Source organism: Schistocerca serialis, chromosome 1 (genome assembly GCF_023864345.2).
Source record: "Schistocerca serialis cubense isolate TAMUIC-IGC-003099 chromosome 1, iqSchSeri2.2, whole genome shotgun sequence".
NCBI classification, from domain to species: domain Eukaryota; kingdom Metazoa; phylum Arthropoda; class Insecta; order Orthoptera; family Acrididae; genus Schistocerca; species Schistocerca serialis.
In genome coordinates this window covers 397,149,994-397,165,796 of record NC_064638.1, presented here as the reverse complement: position 1 = coordinate 397,165,796, position 15,803 = coordinate 397,149,994, and the positions used below count along the sequence as shown (strand labels likewise).

Below are 15,803 nucleotides of genomic sequence, written 5' to 3'. Positions count from 1 at the left end.
CATGCATACTAATATGTACTAAAATGCAGCCTTACCATAATCACCGGGACCGATGACATTTGCAGTCTGGTCCCTTCAACCCCCACAAACCAACCAACCATAATCACCCCGAAGCGTATAAGTTGACAAAAGTAACTCTTTTCGTACCGGACTGTTCGCACGTAAAACAATAAGAGTATGTGTTTGACACTAGCAAGCATAATCATTACCTAAATTCCTGTTATTTTTAAATGTTTTTCACAGAACATGGCAAGCTTTACTGAAAAATCAGTATTAAAATACCACTATGTGAGAAAATGAGCATGACTTCTTTCAAAATCCTCCCTGTTCATCAGAGAAATGTTTTTCACCTGGACAGGAAACCAAGACTAAGAAACATAGTATTTTTACAATTAGAAAACAATGAAGAAACAAGGACTAAAACCGAGATTAAATGATTCACTCATTACCATGATTATCTTCATAATTATCATAGATAACAGCCCTAGAGAAACCCAATTAAGTTTTCATTTTTACTGAGTATATGATGGAACTATATTCCTCATCTCACAGCTGTCACCTTTGGCAGATACTGGAAGAAGAGAGAATGGCTTATATCATTACCTCCAGTCAAGGTATGTTATTTGAAAAATTCAATTACAGAATCATTTTATTACAAGCAAGCAGTTTAAAATCAATCAATTTTCTGTATTTTATAAGCTTAAATACTGTACAAAACAGATGGAGGCATATGAATAACAACACCAGCCCAAAAGCAACAGTTCGTATAAGACTACCAAAACAACTGCACTGCATGCTGTACATTCATTTTGTAAATTTTTTCCTGCAGGTAACAGTTGGTACAAAGTATAACAGAATTCTAATATTAAAGGTGGGATTCCACTTGTTAGCTTTATGTGCAATCAACTGCTTTATAACCACATAAAATGCAAAATAATTATCTAATAGTGATATATATAAAATTTATTAGTCAGTATATCAGCTATGACTTCAGTATTAGTAGTACAAATTTTACCATGAGGCATGAATCACAGTTTTTTAATTCCAATTCCAACCAAAGCAACATGAAATCAAGAATTAAATATGACCAGTCACATATAATTGTGATAACAAAATTTGCAGTATTCTGAGCATTTTGGCCACAACCTTCATAGATCAGTCTTCAGAGGTTGTGTGTACTTATAACTCTACAGTGAACAGACAAATGAGAAAAACAGAAAAATTCTTCTCACCCTTTGTCAGTGCACAACTGTAATATTAAATTACCGGCATGTCAGTAAACAAAAACATCACATTAATTTGAGGAACACTTACATGCTAAAATAAATGACATAACATAGCTCCTCAAAATATTTACCAGTTTTTTATTAGCTTTTAAATATGTTTTACTTAAGTGAAACAAAATGCAATTTGCCCCGAGCTTTTATATTTCCATAGCAATACTGGAAGGACATCACAGAAGATAATACAAAAGTCCCAGAGAGAAATACAATGCTTATTAATTAATAGGTACTTTAGCAAGAATTCAGTTAAGAGGCTATTAACCATGTTTCACACATAAAAATTCTGAAAACTTAAAAGAAAAATAACACACTCAGTTTGATTTAGCAAATTTCTGTCTGCAAATTCATAAACTATTGTTCAGTGACAGTTTCCCAGATTTTATTTTGTATCTTGCATGCAAAGCTGTTAATCACATGTGGAACACTTAACCATGTTCCACTACTGAATTACTCTGCACCTATTTTGATACACTCACCATATATCCAGCACAGCAGTTTTTCAGCTGTGGGCAACATCAGCCAGTCTTCAGCCAGAATGTTTGGACAAATTCAGAGGAACATCTGAAAAATTGAATATATCAAAAATAGCTAACACAACAAGACTGCTGGGATATAAAAGAAACACATTTAGAGATTATAACTGTTTTACAACCTAGTGAGTGACTTTTGATTACATTTTTAGACTTCAAATCTTAATACAAATTACCAAACAAGCATCAGGAATAACATTTTGTAAATACTTGAAACACTTTATGTCAGTGAGATTTGCCATGTAATAACTCTGTAAGCACTAATTACACAATCCCATTTTTATGAGTTGCCAGTAAAATGAAATGCTCGTATGGCATTATTGGCCAGGAGACCCTGCCTGGGGTGGTTCGGCTGCCTGGTGCAAGTCTATCCAACATCACTTTGACAACTTGTGCATCAATGAAAATGGGATGAAATAATTAGGACAACCTAAACACCCAGTCCAAGAGTAACGTAAATTTCTGAGCCAGCTGGGAGCCTGTGAACTAGAGGCAGCGACACTAACCACTAGGCCACGAGCTGTGGACACTGAAGGCACGAGGGGTGGGGGGGGTCAAGGGGAGTACGAAGGTGAGTTATGGTTTCATTTCTCATCAGAGGTAATGCATATATGACAAACCATGAAAATATTAAAATGAACAAGAATTTTTTAAAAAGGTGCGTTACACTAACCACAGTATTGTGATGTGGGAAGAGTTGCGTCTCGCCACTGGCAGCACAAGGGGGAAACTTCCTGGCAGATTAAAACTGTGTGCCAGGCTGAGACTCGAACTCAGGACCTTAGGCAAAGGTCCCAAGTTCGAGTCTCGGCCCGGCACACAGTTTTAATCTGCCACGAAGTTTCATATCGGCGCACACTCCATTGCAGAGTGGAAATCTCATTCTGGAGACAAGGGGGAAAGATGGTTTGTCCCCTTTTGTGAGTAATATGGTGAAAGTTTCAAGTTATTTTAAATAAATTTCATGCGGTTTTCTGCCTGTCGCAAACATTTCCTTCGGATTCCACTTCGGCGGCTTGCAGGTCAGGGACAGTTATGCTTCATATTTTATCAAGCATCTTCTTATTTGGCCTCATAAGGATGAATGTGTCCCATTCCAGATCTTTCTACCACAGAAAAATCTCAATTGGTCACTGTGGATCAAAACTGGGAGCTTCATGTCCCTAGCCAATAACACTAACCATTAGACATGAAAGCACACTATACTCTGAACTGTATACAAAATTCATTCAGCTACTTGCAAAATGGAGCATACATATTTCAGCTATGGTGTATTAGTCACATGTAACACCTCCAAAGTTTGTGTCCATTAATAACTGCAGCCCATGACCAGCATAGGCTCACTCACCACAATTTTAAATGATCTCATACATGAAAACTGTTGTGACACCAACAGTAGTTAATTCTGCACACATGGTAATTTTAAATGAAGATGTCATGACGATACAATTAAAAATGAGATTAGCAATTATAAACACCAGGGATAACAGCAACTTGTGGGAACTTTAGATCACAAATAAATAAAACAATATGCTTACTTAAGGAAATAAATATACTCGGACCAATGAGATAAAACTGAATATGGCAGTAAATTTATTTGTATGCAGAGAACCATTATCAAAGTGTGGACAGAAGCTATATTAAAGCTTACAAAAACTTAAAGAGACAACATACTAGTATTTCACACTTTGAATTAGCCAATTTACACTTCACCCTTTCTCCATGGGAAGGTTGCATGCTACTGTATGTAAGCTGCCTATGATTTTTTCCAGTACTGCAGATGAATTTGTTATTTCTTGTACAGTGGTTATTTGTTCCGAACTATAATGCAAAAATATCTCCATCAGTATAAGTACTCAGACACCAAAGGACTAATATCTTGAGTTCAAAGAAGACTGATGTTAAAGGAAAATAACGCCTCATTAACCTCAATATTTCAAATGTTTCACACCTATTACCTATACAGCAAAGGCTGAGAATCATTATTGCTTTCGTATTGGTCTTGATTAACTAGTTGACTTTGATCTGTTATGGTGTACTACAGCTACATCGGTATTCATGAAATTCTACAAATTTCAGAAAATAGTCCTTTAAATGATTCTCACAATTCAGAAAACGGTCTTTTTGGCTTTTAGATACGATAATCTGAATTTATATGAATTTATGTAGCTGCTACCGCAGCTGGTTGGGGCCTCTGTCTTCGTAGATAGCATCATCCAAGTGACATGCTCAGATGATTCAGACCTAATTGGACAATATCTCAACTATTTCTCCGCTGAAACGAACTTGTAACTTTGAATGAATGCTCATCCTAAAATCAAGACATATTTGGTGGCTGACAGTAGGCACTCCATCAAATAATGTGGCAGTAGCTCATGAGTATCATAGAGAGATCTTTTTCAGAAATGTAGAATCATCTGAGGTAAAATATCTAAGCTGATAAGCCATGTATGTTTGGTGATTCATTGCAAGCTGCATAATAATAATAATAATGCTGCATAATGATCATTGAAGCACGTACAGAGTTTAGTGTACTGGGAATTAGGAATAGTTCACAAAATATCTCTACCCCTTGGTGAAAACACAGTTTCACATCCTGTTTCTTAAACACTGCCCAAGGCATATAATCCCTCCTCCTCTCCCCCAGGTAAGCGTAACAACTGCTATCTCTGGATACCATTCCTCCTAGCACAATGACCTTCATGTTTTTAGTTTCTGCCCACCACTATCCCTCACGAATCTGTTACTACAGAAACACATATCCATGGTACAGGCATCACAGAACCACACCTCCTCCCTCCACAAGATATTGTTATTATGCAGTCCCAACTACATGCACCAAAGCTTCAAAATTGAAACCCTTGACCTCCAACACCTGGAAGAGTATTCCAGATGCTATCTCCTTTCACCATAGAGCACCACACCCATCAACAACTATCCCAGGCACAGTGAAACTCCCATCAACTCTTCATAATGCCCACACCCTACCTTGCCGACCTTTTCAATTTGTCACATCGTCTAGAGCTCCTTCCTGAACATCCTCAAAATTCAGAAACCAAAACACTGATGTTAATCTTTCCACCAAACGCTTCAATTCTACAGCAGTTTCAGTCTTATCAGGCATTACCCTCAGCTGCACATCCCAGTTTAACCATAAGTTGGATTTGTCAAAATCCTACTCTCCTTCTGATTTCTACAATGGAAACACTTCTTTGTTTCCAACAGGAATCAACCTTAACCCAACACTGAACCTTACCTCTCCCAGTACATAGCTGCCACCATCCAATCATGCCCTCCTCTTCTCCCACCTAACCAACCCATAGCCACCTTCCAGAAATTCCTTGCCTCCAGCTTGGCCTCAACACCTTTTCTCAGGTCCCTTCCCAAAAACATAAAACTCTCAACAGAAGAATGAACAGCCATTCACAACCTTAAAACAGACCCTCATTTAACCATCTTCCCTGAAATGGCTCCGCTACTGTTGCGATGGACCACAGCGGCTACCCGATACACAGCTTCCGCTAACTGTGCGACTCCTCCCCCTACAAGTCTGAGCATAGAGAACCAATCCAAGAAGTCTAACACAGCCTCTCATTCCTGCTGAAGTTCTTAGGAACTCCTAGAATCTCTGCACTTCGTCCATCTCCCTCCTCACCCCAAAAACCTCTGCACACCCACATTCTACATGCTTCCCAAAATCCACAAACCCAACAATACTTGATGCCCCATTTTGCTCCCACTAAAATAATCTCTGCTCTTATTGATTAACATATCCTAAAAGTTCCCCAAAGCCTAGCTGCTCACATCGAATACACAAACCATTTTCTTCAATAATTCTTCCCTATCCCCACCCCTTTGCCACTTAGATACCCACTCATCACTGTTGATGCCACCTTCCTACACATCAACATGCCCATGCCGATGGCCTGGTCACTACCAAATATTACCCCTTCCAACATCTTCGAACATTACCTCTCCCAACATCTTTCTAGATCCAATCTCGCCACCTCATTTATTGTACACATTACCAATTATATCCTCCCCCTTCTCTCTCTCTCTTTCTTCCCCCCCCCCCCCCCCCACACACACACTTGTCCTACTGCAGCCCACCATCTTCTCGGGACATGAAGAAAAAGACATAAATACTTCTTCTTCGAGGACAAGATATACAAACAGATCCATGGCACAGCCATGGATACTCTGATGGTGCCCTCCCATGCTAACCTGTTTATGAGCCATCCTCCCAAAACTGCAAACCCCTTGTCTGATTCATGCTCACTGATGACATGCGCATTATCTGGATACAGTAAAAAACACCCTTTCTCGATTTTTCTGCAATCTGAACGCCTTCTTTTCCACCTGTTTCACCTGGTCCTCTTCAACCAACCTCCTGGACATAGACTTCCGCATCTCCGATAAGTCCAATAACCACCAACAGTACCTGCATTTCGACAGCTGTCACCACTTCTGCACAACAAAATTGCTACCGTATAGCTTGGCCACCTATAGACACCATATCTGAATGACAAAAGTTCCCTTACTGAGTACGCTGAAGGTCTCACAAGGACCTTCACACACAGGAACTATCCCTCATACCTAAACTGCACACAGAATTTCCATGCCACATCCTCACACCGCCTAATCATCCCATTTCCCTCAAGAATCAGCTGCAAAAGAGCAATCTGCCTTGTTACCCAATATCACCCCCGACTGGAGCAACAGACCCACATCCTTCACTAAGCTTTAATTATCTATCATCATGTCTGGAAATCGGGGCATTCTACCCAAGATTTTCTCCACCTCTTCTAATGAGATATTTCATCGCCCATCCCATCTACGTAACATTCTCGTTCATCCCTATGCCACTCCCACTCCCAACCACTTGCCACATTGGTCATATCTCTATGGAAGTCCCAGGTGTAAGACCTGTCTGATTCACCCACCCGGCACATCCTGCTCCAATCTTGTCACACACTTATCCTACCTCATCAGAGGCAGGGTCACCTGTGGAAGCAACCATATCATTTACCAGATCTACTGTAGCTACTGCACAGCACTTCATGTGGACATGTCCATGGAAATAAACAGTCATTGGCAAACTGTGACCAAGAGCAAAATTTACTACCAAGTGGCACAACACGCTGCTGAGCATAACATGACTGAATTAAATGGTCACTTCACAACTTGGGCTGTCTTGACCCCCCCCCTCCCCCCTCCCCCCCCCCCCCCCCCCCCACAACACCAACTTTTCTGAACTATGTAGATGTGAGTTATCCTTGCAAAACATCCTTCGCTCCCATAATTCTCTTTGCCTCCGTCTCCACTAACCCAATGTACCATATCCTCTACAGAAGTTTCCCCTTCTTCTGTACTGTCATCCCTCCCAATCCACACTATCTTCATCATGCTTCATGCCTCACCACCTCCAGACTGCATGCACAAATGAATAGCCTGTGAACCTGCCACCACTCCCTCTCACATTCCTAATATGCACAGCTGCTGCCTCCCTCTGAGCCACTAGCTACGCATCCCCAACCCCTCCTACTGCTTCCAACATCTAACCTCTTTCTCCCTCTGCCAAAAAAACCTGATACAACCCCATCCAAATCTACCTGCCAAACTGTAATACTGGCATTGCATGTCTAGCAGGCACAATCTACGTAGCGTGTGTGTGTGTGTGTGTGTGTGTGTGTGTGTGTGTGTGTGTGTGTGTGTGTGTGTGTGTGTTTGAATTGTCAAGGGATTCCTTAAGAAAGCTAGAAAATTTTTCTTTCTCTTTTGTGCGCACCCTTTGATGACTCAACACTTCTGCTATTTAGTGCGTGTTCTCCTTTACTCCTAAATTATTTACATATAACAACATTAACATTCTGGTGGACAAACAATTGTTTAATTTCAATGTAATGACCAAAAATGAGTGGTCCTGGCATAATCAACTTCTGACTGTGCTCCACACATAAGCTGTACTCTTTTAATTTCATCCAAAGGGTTATGTGACCGGTTGGTTGATTGGTCCATTCAGATAGTTTGACATCTCAGATAAGTCAGAACGATAAAAGGGAAAAGGCTAAAAAACGTAAAAGTGCAGTCGTGTCGTCAATGGTGAAAACAAAATGAGGTAAGTCAGCAAGAGAGTGACCCCAAGGCTATGCTAGAGGCAGGAAATATCCCACCTCTGAAGCAGTAGAGGCAAGACCATCTGCAACTTAAAAGCATTCAACCGCTAGAATGTCGAATTGCGTATGGGAAAAGAAGACTAACAAATTCTAAAAAGTGATGAAAACCGAGTAAAAGGTGAAGGAAACAGGATCTTGGCCAGGGAGGGGAGTCGGGAATCTCCAAACGCAGCTTACAGGGGGAGATACCCCAACAATCACCGCCCTGCCCCACACCAGAGTGAGATTAAAAACCTTAAAACTGAGAATAAAAACCACTTTCCCGGAGGAAACTGAGAACCAGTTCGACTATCGGCGAATTGTCAGTCAAGATTAAAGGTAACGTGTGGGGAAGTCTGTTCTTAGTACGCAGAGCCAAAAGAAGGGGGCAATCCACCAAAATGTGGGCTACTGACTGGAAGGCTCCACAACCACAAAGTGGAGGTGGCTCATTACGCAAAATAAAACCATGGGTCAGCCTGGTATGGCCGATGTGGAGATGACACAGTGTGGTCGAGTCCTTTTGGGAGAGGCGAAAGGAAGAACGCCACGGGGCTGGTGTCACCTTAATTGCACGAAGTTTATTAGACAGGGAGGTAGCCTCCCAAGAGTTGACCATGATTGTGTGAAGTGCGATTTGATGTGAAGCCGTAAATCAACTGCAGGAGGGTTTACAGAGAATGGGGATTAAGTGACCGCTCCCCCAGCCAAACTATCAGCAAGCTCATTACCTGGGGTACCCACATGGCCAGGAACCCAAAGGAAGTCAATGGAACAAGCAGCACGGTGAAGATCAGCGAGATGGTCATGGATGGCTGAGACCAAGGGATGGCACGAAAAACACCGGTCAATAGCCAGAAGGCCACTCATTGAGTCTGTACATAAAAAACGCACTTGTGTTGGGGCTGTTTAATAAAGGTAAGGGCCTGGGAAATTGCCATCAATTCCACAGTTAACACCCCACTTGTAGGTGGCAGCAGATGATTTTCCGTGTCAACAGAGGATGTGAAGGCGTATCCCACACGATCAGCAGATTTAGAGCCATCGGTGTAAAAAACAATAGCATCCTGGAACTCCCATAAAATTCGGCGGAAAAAGGAACGGAACACCATCGGGGAGGATGGAATCTTTTGGACCTCGGCGGAGATCCATCCGAATTCGGGGCCGAGATACTAACAAGGGGGAGGGGGAGTGTGGAAGACAGGACAAAGAAGGAAGCTGAACATCACGGCGAAGAGACACACGGTGGAGCCCAACTGGTAAACCCGCCCAAGGGTGGGAATCAGGTGGGCGACATCCATAGTCTGGGAACAGGACAGAATAGGAAGGATGAGTGGGAGGGGAACAGACAGCGATTGCATAAGTCACCAGAAGCTGGGACTGCCAAACAGAAAGGAGTGGGGGGGGGGGGGGGGAGGGTCCCAGCTTCAACCAGGAGACTATCAACAGGGCTAGTTGGGAAGGCACTGGCGGCCAAACGGATACCACGATGGTGGACTGGATCCAGCATGTGCAGTGTGGAAGGAGCAGCCGAACCATAAACTTGACAACCATAGTCCAAGCGAGACAGAACTAAAGCATGATAAAGGCGGAGAAGGATGGAGCGGTCCGCACCCCAAGAGGTGTGGGCAAGGAAGCGAAGAACATTGAGTTTACGGAAACATCCTACCTTCAGAAGTCTGATATGAGGCAACCAAGTGAACTTGTTGTTGAAAAGAAGACCCAGGAAACGAAACTGTGGGACCACAGGCAATAATTGTGCATCGAGATAGAGCTCCGGATCAAGATGGGTCATAGTACGGCGACAGAAGTGGACCACCCACGATTTTAGAGGAGAGAATTGAAACCCATGCGAGAGGGTCCATGCAGAGTCACGCCATATAGCTCCCTGGAGCTGCCGCTCTGCAGAGGCCATCGAAGAGGAACTAACCCAAATGCAGAAATCGTCCACATGCAGAGCAGGGGCGACCAAAGGACTGACAGAGGTCACAAGTCCATCAATAGCAATGAGGAAAAGAAGTACACTCAATACAGAACCCTGTGGGATGACAGTCTCCTGGGTCCGTGGAGAACTAAAAACAGTAGCAACCCGAACCCTGAACGACCGATGGAACAGGAATTGGCAGATAAAAATTGCGAGTGGGCTCTGAAGTCCCCACTGATGAAGTGTAAGTAAGACGTGACGGCGCCAAGCCGTGTCGTAGGCCTTGCGAAGGTTGAAAAATACTGCAACCAAATGGCGGTGCTGGGAAAAAGCCTGCCGAACTGCGGATTCTGAGCGAAGCAAATGATCGATCGGAGACCGACCCTCTCGGAAGCCACAATAATAAGGGGACAATAGATCCAGAGATTCAAGGACCTAACTAAGCCGATGGGCTACCATCCGTTCCAGTAACTTGCGAATAACATTTGTCAGACAAATTGGCCGATAGCTTTCAATGAATAGGGGGTTCTTACCAGGCTTAAGCACAGGAACCACAATGCTATCCCTCCACTGAGAAGGCAAGTCACCCTGGAGCCAAATATGGTTAAACACCGGAGAAGATGTTGCTGTTGTGGAGCACTGAGATGTTGAAGTAGTTGGTTATGAATGGAGTCTGGGCCAGGGGCCGTATCATGAGAAGAAGAAAGTGCGGAAAGAAATTCCCATTCAGTAAAAGGTTCATTGTAAGATTCTGACTGACAAGGGATAAAACATAAGGCGGAAGCTTCGGCCCACTGTGTCTGCTGAAGAAAAGCAACCGGATAGGAGGCTGATGCTGATGCCGTTGCAAAATGGGTCGCAAGATGCTCCGCAAGAATCAATTGGTCCGTACAAAGGCCATCTGGGAGATGAAGGCCTGGGAGGGTGGACTGTCGATAGCAACATTGGAGAGAGCAAAGTGTAGCCCATACCAGTGACATAGGGACAGTAGAACTGAGGAAAGAAACAAAACACTCCCAACATATACGTTTGCTCTGTTTGATTAAATAATGGGCTTTAGCGCGAAGGCGTTTAAAGGTAATATAGATGGCAATGGATGCGTGCCTCTTAAGGTTTTGCAAAGCTTGGTAGCAATCACAGATGGCAATGGCAATGGCCGTACTCCATCACGGGACTTGCCGCCGGCGAAATGGTCCAGATGAGCACGGTATAGCAAGGCTAGCAGAGTGGACAATCGTGCCAGACACGTCATGTAGGACGTCATCAATACAACCTGACAAAGAGGGAGAAAACACGACCTGTGCAGTGCATAGAGGCCAATCGGCACATTGGAAAGACCAACGAGGTAACCTGTCCATCAGGGAGTGGAAAGGGAGCGAGAGAATCAACTGGAAATGGTCACTATCACAAAGGTCATCAGGTGGCGACCAGTGTAATAAGAAAAGGAGGGAGGGAGAAGAAAGAGAAAGATCAATGGCAGAAAAGGTACCATGACCAGCACTGAAATGAGTAGGGGAGCCATCATTAAGAAGGCACAAGTCGTGGTCTGCAATAAACTGGTCTATGAGAAGACCTCGTCAAGATGGAAATGTACTGCCCCACAAGGGATCATGAGCATTAAAATGCCCGAGAAGGAGGAAGGGAGGAGGAAGTTGCTGAAGAAGGGCAGTTAAGGCAGCATGTGTAACAGTCCTGTCAGGAGGGAGTTAAAGATTGCAAACTGTGACCTCAGAGTCCAGGTGGACCCTAACAGCAACCGCTTCCAATGTAGTTTGAAGAGGAATCCACGTGCTAGCAACGTCTGTATGGACCAACATACAAACGCCACTAGAGACTCGCAGGGGGCCAACCCGATTACAACAGAAAACATGGAACCCACAGAGGGTCAGTGAGTGATCATCAGTAAAATGAGATTCCTGTAGAACCACACAAGCTGCGGAGTAAGACGAAATAAGGGATTTCAACTCCGGAAGGTTACGATAATATCAATTACAATTCTATTGGATAACCAGAGAACGATGATTCAAATGGGGGTTGAACAGGCTAAAGCCAGTCATGCTGCTGCGTCATCACCCGTCACCGACAAGGAGGGGGTAACGTCCATGAACAAGAGGTCAGAATCTGGTTGTGAAGCCGGGGATGGGACCTCTGGTGACACCAGAGGCTCCTTGTCTTGGGACATGTTTCCTCTTCTTTTCTGTTTGAGGTCGAGGAGGGCTGTGTGGCATAAAGGAGCCAGCTGCAGCAAGATCGGGAATAGAAAGAGATCAGGTGACCTGGGGGCCGACAGACCGTGGTTCTCGCAGTCATTGCATGGCAGCAGACCTTTGGCCTGGACGGTGCTGGGAAGGGGTATCCCGGGAGGAATGCCCTTGCCTGGCAGACACCCAAGAAGTGGGACACTTCTCCGGCTGGGGAGGGGAAGCAGCGCTCAGAGGAGAAGGTGTGGGAGCCGCAAGGGAGGGGGGGAGGAGAGGGGTCCGGGACTGGGGTAAGGAAGGGGGAGGAAGGGGGAGGAAGGGGTGAAGATGTAACTAAAGCATAACTAGATGTCATGGACACAGGGTGAAGACACGCATACTTCTTACGAGCTTCAGTGTAGGTTAAACGATCAAGGGACTTATACTCCTGTATCTTCTTTTCCTTCTTATATACTGGGCAATCTGGTGAATGTGGAGAATGATTGCCATGACAATTAACACACATTGCCATGACAATTAACACACACAGGAGGGGGAACACAAGAACTCCCCTCATGAAGTGGACAACCACAGTCACCACAGAGAGGGGCCTGTGAACAGCGGGAAGACACGTTTCCAAAAAGCAAGCACTTAAAACATCTCACAGGAGGTGGGACGTACGGCTTCACGTCACATCGATAAACCATAATTTTTACTTTCTCAGGGAGGGTATCCCCTTCAAAGGCCAGGATAAAGGCACCAGTATCAATGTGATTGTCCTTCGGACCCTTCTGAACACGGTGAACAAAGTGAACACCCCGCCATCCGAGACTGCCCAGAAGTTCATCAGTTTGAAGGAAGAGGTCCCTATGAAAAATCACACCTTGAACCATATTTAGAGACTGGTGGGGGTAATGGACTCAGGAATTGTGCCAAGATGGTTACAGGCACGAAGGGCCACAGACTGGGCAGCTGAAGCAGTTTTGATCAACAATGAACCTGACTGCATCTTGCTCAGGGAGTCCACTTCACCAAATTTGTCTTCAATGTGTTCCACAAAGAATAAAGGTTTGGTATTGGTGAAAGTATCCCCATCAGACCTGATGCAAACCAGATAGCAGGGGAAAGGTTTCGCCCCTAGCCGACGGGCCTGACCCTCCTCCCAGGGGGTAGCCATGGAAGGGAAGGCCAAAGGGGCAGGAGAAGCAGCACTACAAGAATCAGTTCCACACAGAGGCGGCCGCAGAAGAATGGCCAGAGTTCTGGACCCGTATACGTTTCATTTGCATAGCGTCTGCCCTGATACCACCCACTCCGATCAGGGGCTCTCCTCATGGACACCACCCAGCCACAGCAAGGACCGTCTGGCACAGCGGCCATTGCCGGGACTTCCGATGCTCCAGTGTGACAAGCAACCACTCCTAGGCTTACATGAGGAGGTCACAGCTAAAGTATCAGAAGTGTGATCCCTGTGTGTTCAGGGGGCTCAACCAAAAGGGTACATAGCGACCCCACCACACGGGCTGGCTACCGTGCTGGCTATGCACCCTAGCATCAGACAACGACATGAAAGGAAAGGTGGAATGAACTAGGAGGGCACACATCGGAGACACTAGATATGGTGCTCTTCCCCAAATTGCTCACACTGTGGAATAGAAATTTAATAATGGAGGTCAAACCGTAGAGGGGGACCAGGGAATGCCAAAAGGATGAATTGATTACGCAACAAAACTAAATTGCAAAACCAACATAACCAGGAGGATAGTGGGGCCAACATAAGCAAGGACATCAAGAGAGGGAGAGGAGAGGGCGAAGGGGAAGGAGCAAGAAGAGGAAAGGAGGGGAAGGGCAAGGAAATGCAGCCCTGGAAAGAAGATAGGCTGCAATAGCTCGGTGCCCCGTGCTTGCCACGCACGTACTCACGAAAGAACTGTGCACCCCTGGGGGGTTGGTTGGTTGGTTGGTTGGCTTGTGAGATTGAAGGGACCAGACTACTAGGGCCATCTGTCCCTTTTTCCACGAACTTGAAACACCCACAAAGAATAAGAACAAATAATGGAGATGACAAGAGACAACACAGGACAAGAAAGACACAGACAGAGACCAGAAAAAAGGAATTAAAAAATCACACCAAGTATGACAATGGTTGGCTGACCATAGAAACAAAACATGAAAAGCCAACCACCAAGAAATGCACTAAAAACCCCAGTCTAAAATCTAAGGCCAAAGGCCAGACTCAAGACAAAAAAAAAGGACAAACACTTAGATCAAGCGATAAAAACCCCCTGCACAAATAAAACTCAAAACTAAATCTGCCATCACAGCGTCATCTGATAAAACTGCAGGAAGCGTATCAGGCAACGCAAACGTCTGCCTGAGCAGAGTTTAAACTGGGAAGTCCTACAAGATGTGGACCACCATCAAAGCTGACCCACAGCGACATAAAGGTGGGTCCTTGTGGCACAATAAATAGCTGTGTGTCATCCAGGTGTGGTCAATGCGCAGCTGGCAGAGGACATCGGAGTCCTTGCAAGAGATCTGCAAGGAGGAGTGCCACGCACCGGTAGCCTCCTTGATCGTCCGAAGTTTGTTGCATGAAGGAAGGGTGCGCCATTCATCACCCCAGGTGCTAAGTACCTTCTGCCGCAAAACTGACCTGAGGTCACTCTCCGAAAGGCCAATCTCCAAGGCTGGTGCACTGACAGCCTGTTTGGCCAGCGTGTCAACATGTTCATTTCCCAGGATGCCAACATGACCCAGGGTCCACACAAAGACCACAGAGCGGCCGCTACAGGCAGGAGTATGGAGGGACTCCTGGATAGCCATCACCAGACGAGAGCGAGGGAAACACTGGTCGATAACTATTACACCGCTCAGAGAGTCACTACAGATAATGAAGGACGCACCTGACCAGGAGCGGATAGACTCTAGGGCCTCAGGATGGACTGAGTCCTTCGAGCCCTGTACCAAATCGAGCCGAAGGCATGGGCGGGGCATACACCACGGGGGTATATGCAGAGGGACCCGGAAAAGAGATGGAAGAGGAAAAACCTCAGGCCCAGAGAAAAGAGCTCCGACACGAATCGCGATCGTACACCGTGACCGGGGCCGCCGTTCCAGAAATCAGACGAGCAACTGAGGGGACAGGAGACGATAATTGGGATGCCCGGGCAAGCTACAAAAGTGTGTAGCGTAAGCGGCCAGTAATCGTTGGTGCCAGAACCGCAATGGAGGGACACCTGCCTCCACAAGTATGCTGTTGATAGGGCTTGTCCGGAAAGCTACAGTGGCGAGTCAGATCCCGCTGTGAAGGACGGGGTCAAGCAACTGCAATGCGGAAGGTGATGCCGAATTGTAAGCCAGGCTTCCATAATCTAGACGGGACTGAATTAATGCCTGGTACAGCTGTAGAAGGGAAGGCCGATCGGCACCCCAGCTGGCGTGACTCAAGCAACGAAGAGCATTAAGATGCCGCCAGCACGTCTGTTTAAGCTGCCGAATATGAAGGAGCCAAGTCAACCAGGTATCAAAAACCAATCCCACAAACCGATGCGTCTCCACCACAGCAAGAGGTTCGCCATCAAGATAATCCATGGCTCAGGGTGAACAGTGCGTCGCCGGCAGAAAGGCATAACGCAGGTCTTGGCAGCCAAAAACTGGAAGCCATGCACTACAGCCCAAGACTGCGCCTTGTGGATAGCACCCTGCAGCTGCCGTTCAGCAGCTGCAAT

At 45.4% G+C, this 15,803-nt stretch overlaps 1 protein-coding gene across 3 annotated transcripts in view; it reads right to left on the bottom strand.

Moving 5' to 3' along the window:
- Positions 1 to 15,803, bottom strand: part of LOC126471605 (protein hairless-like) — an 86,112-nt gene that overhangs the window by 15,253 nt on the left and 55,056 nt on the right. For 2 of the 3 annotated variants that reach the window (XM_050099845.1, XM_050099852.1), the window contains one exon: positions 1 to 1,844. This exon is cut by the window's left edge and continues 820 nt beyond it. In XM_050099845.1, coding sequence (XP_049955802.1) covers positions 1,810 to 1,844 — 35 coding nt within the window. In that variant the 3' untranslated portion in view covers positions 1 to 1,809. The remainder of the gene's footprint in view (positions 1,845 to 15,803) is intronic. The other variant, XR_007586352.1, reaches the window with a different exon arrangement.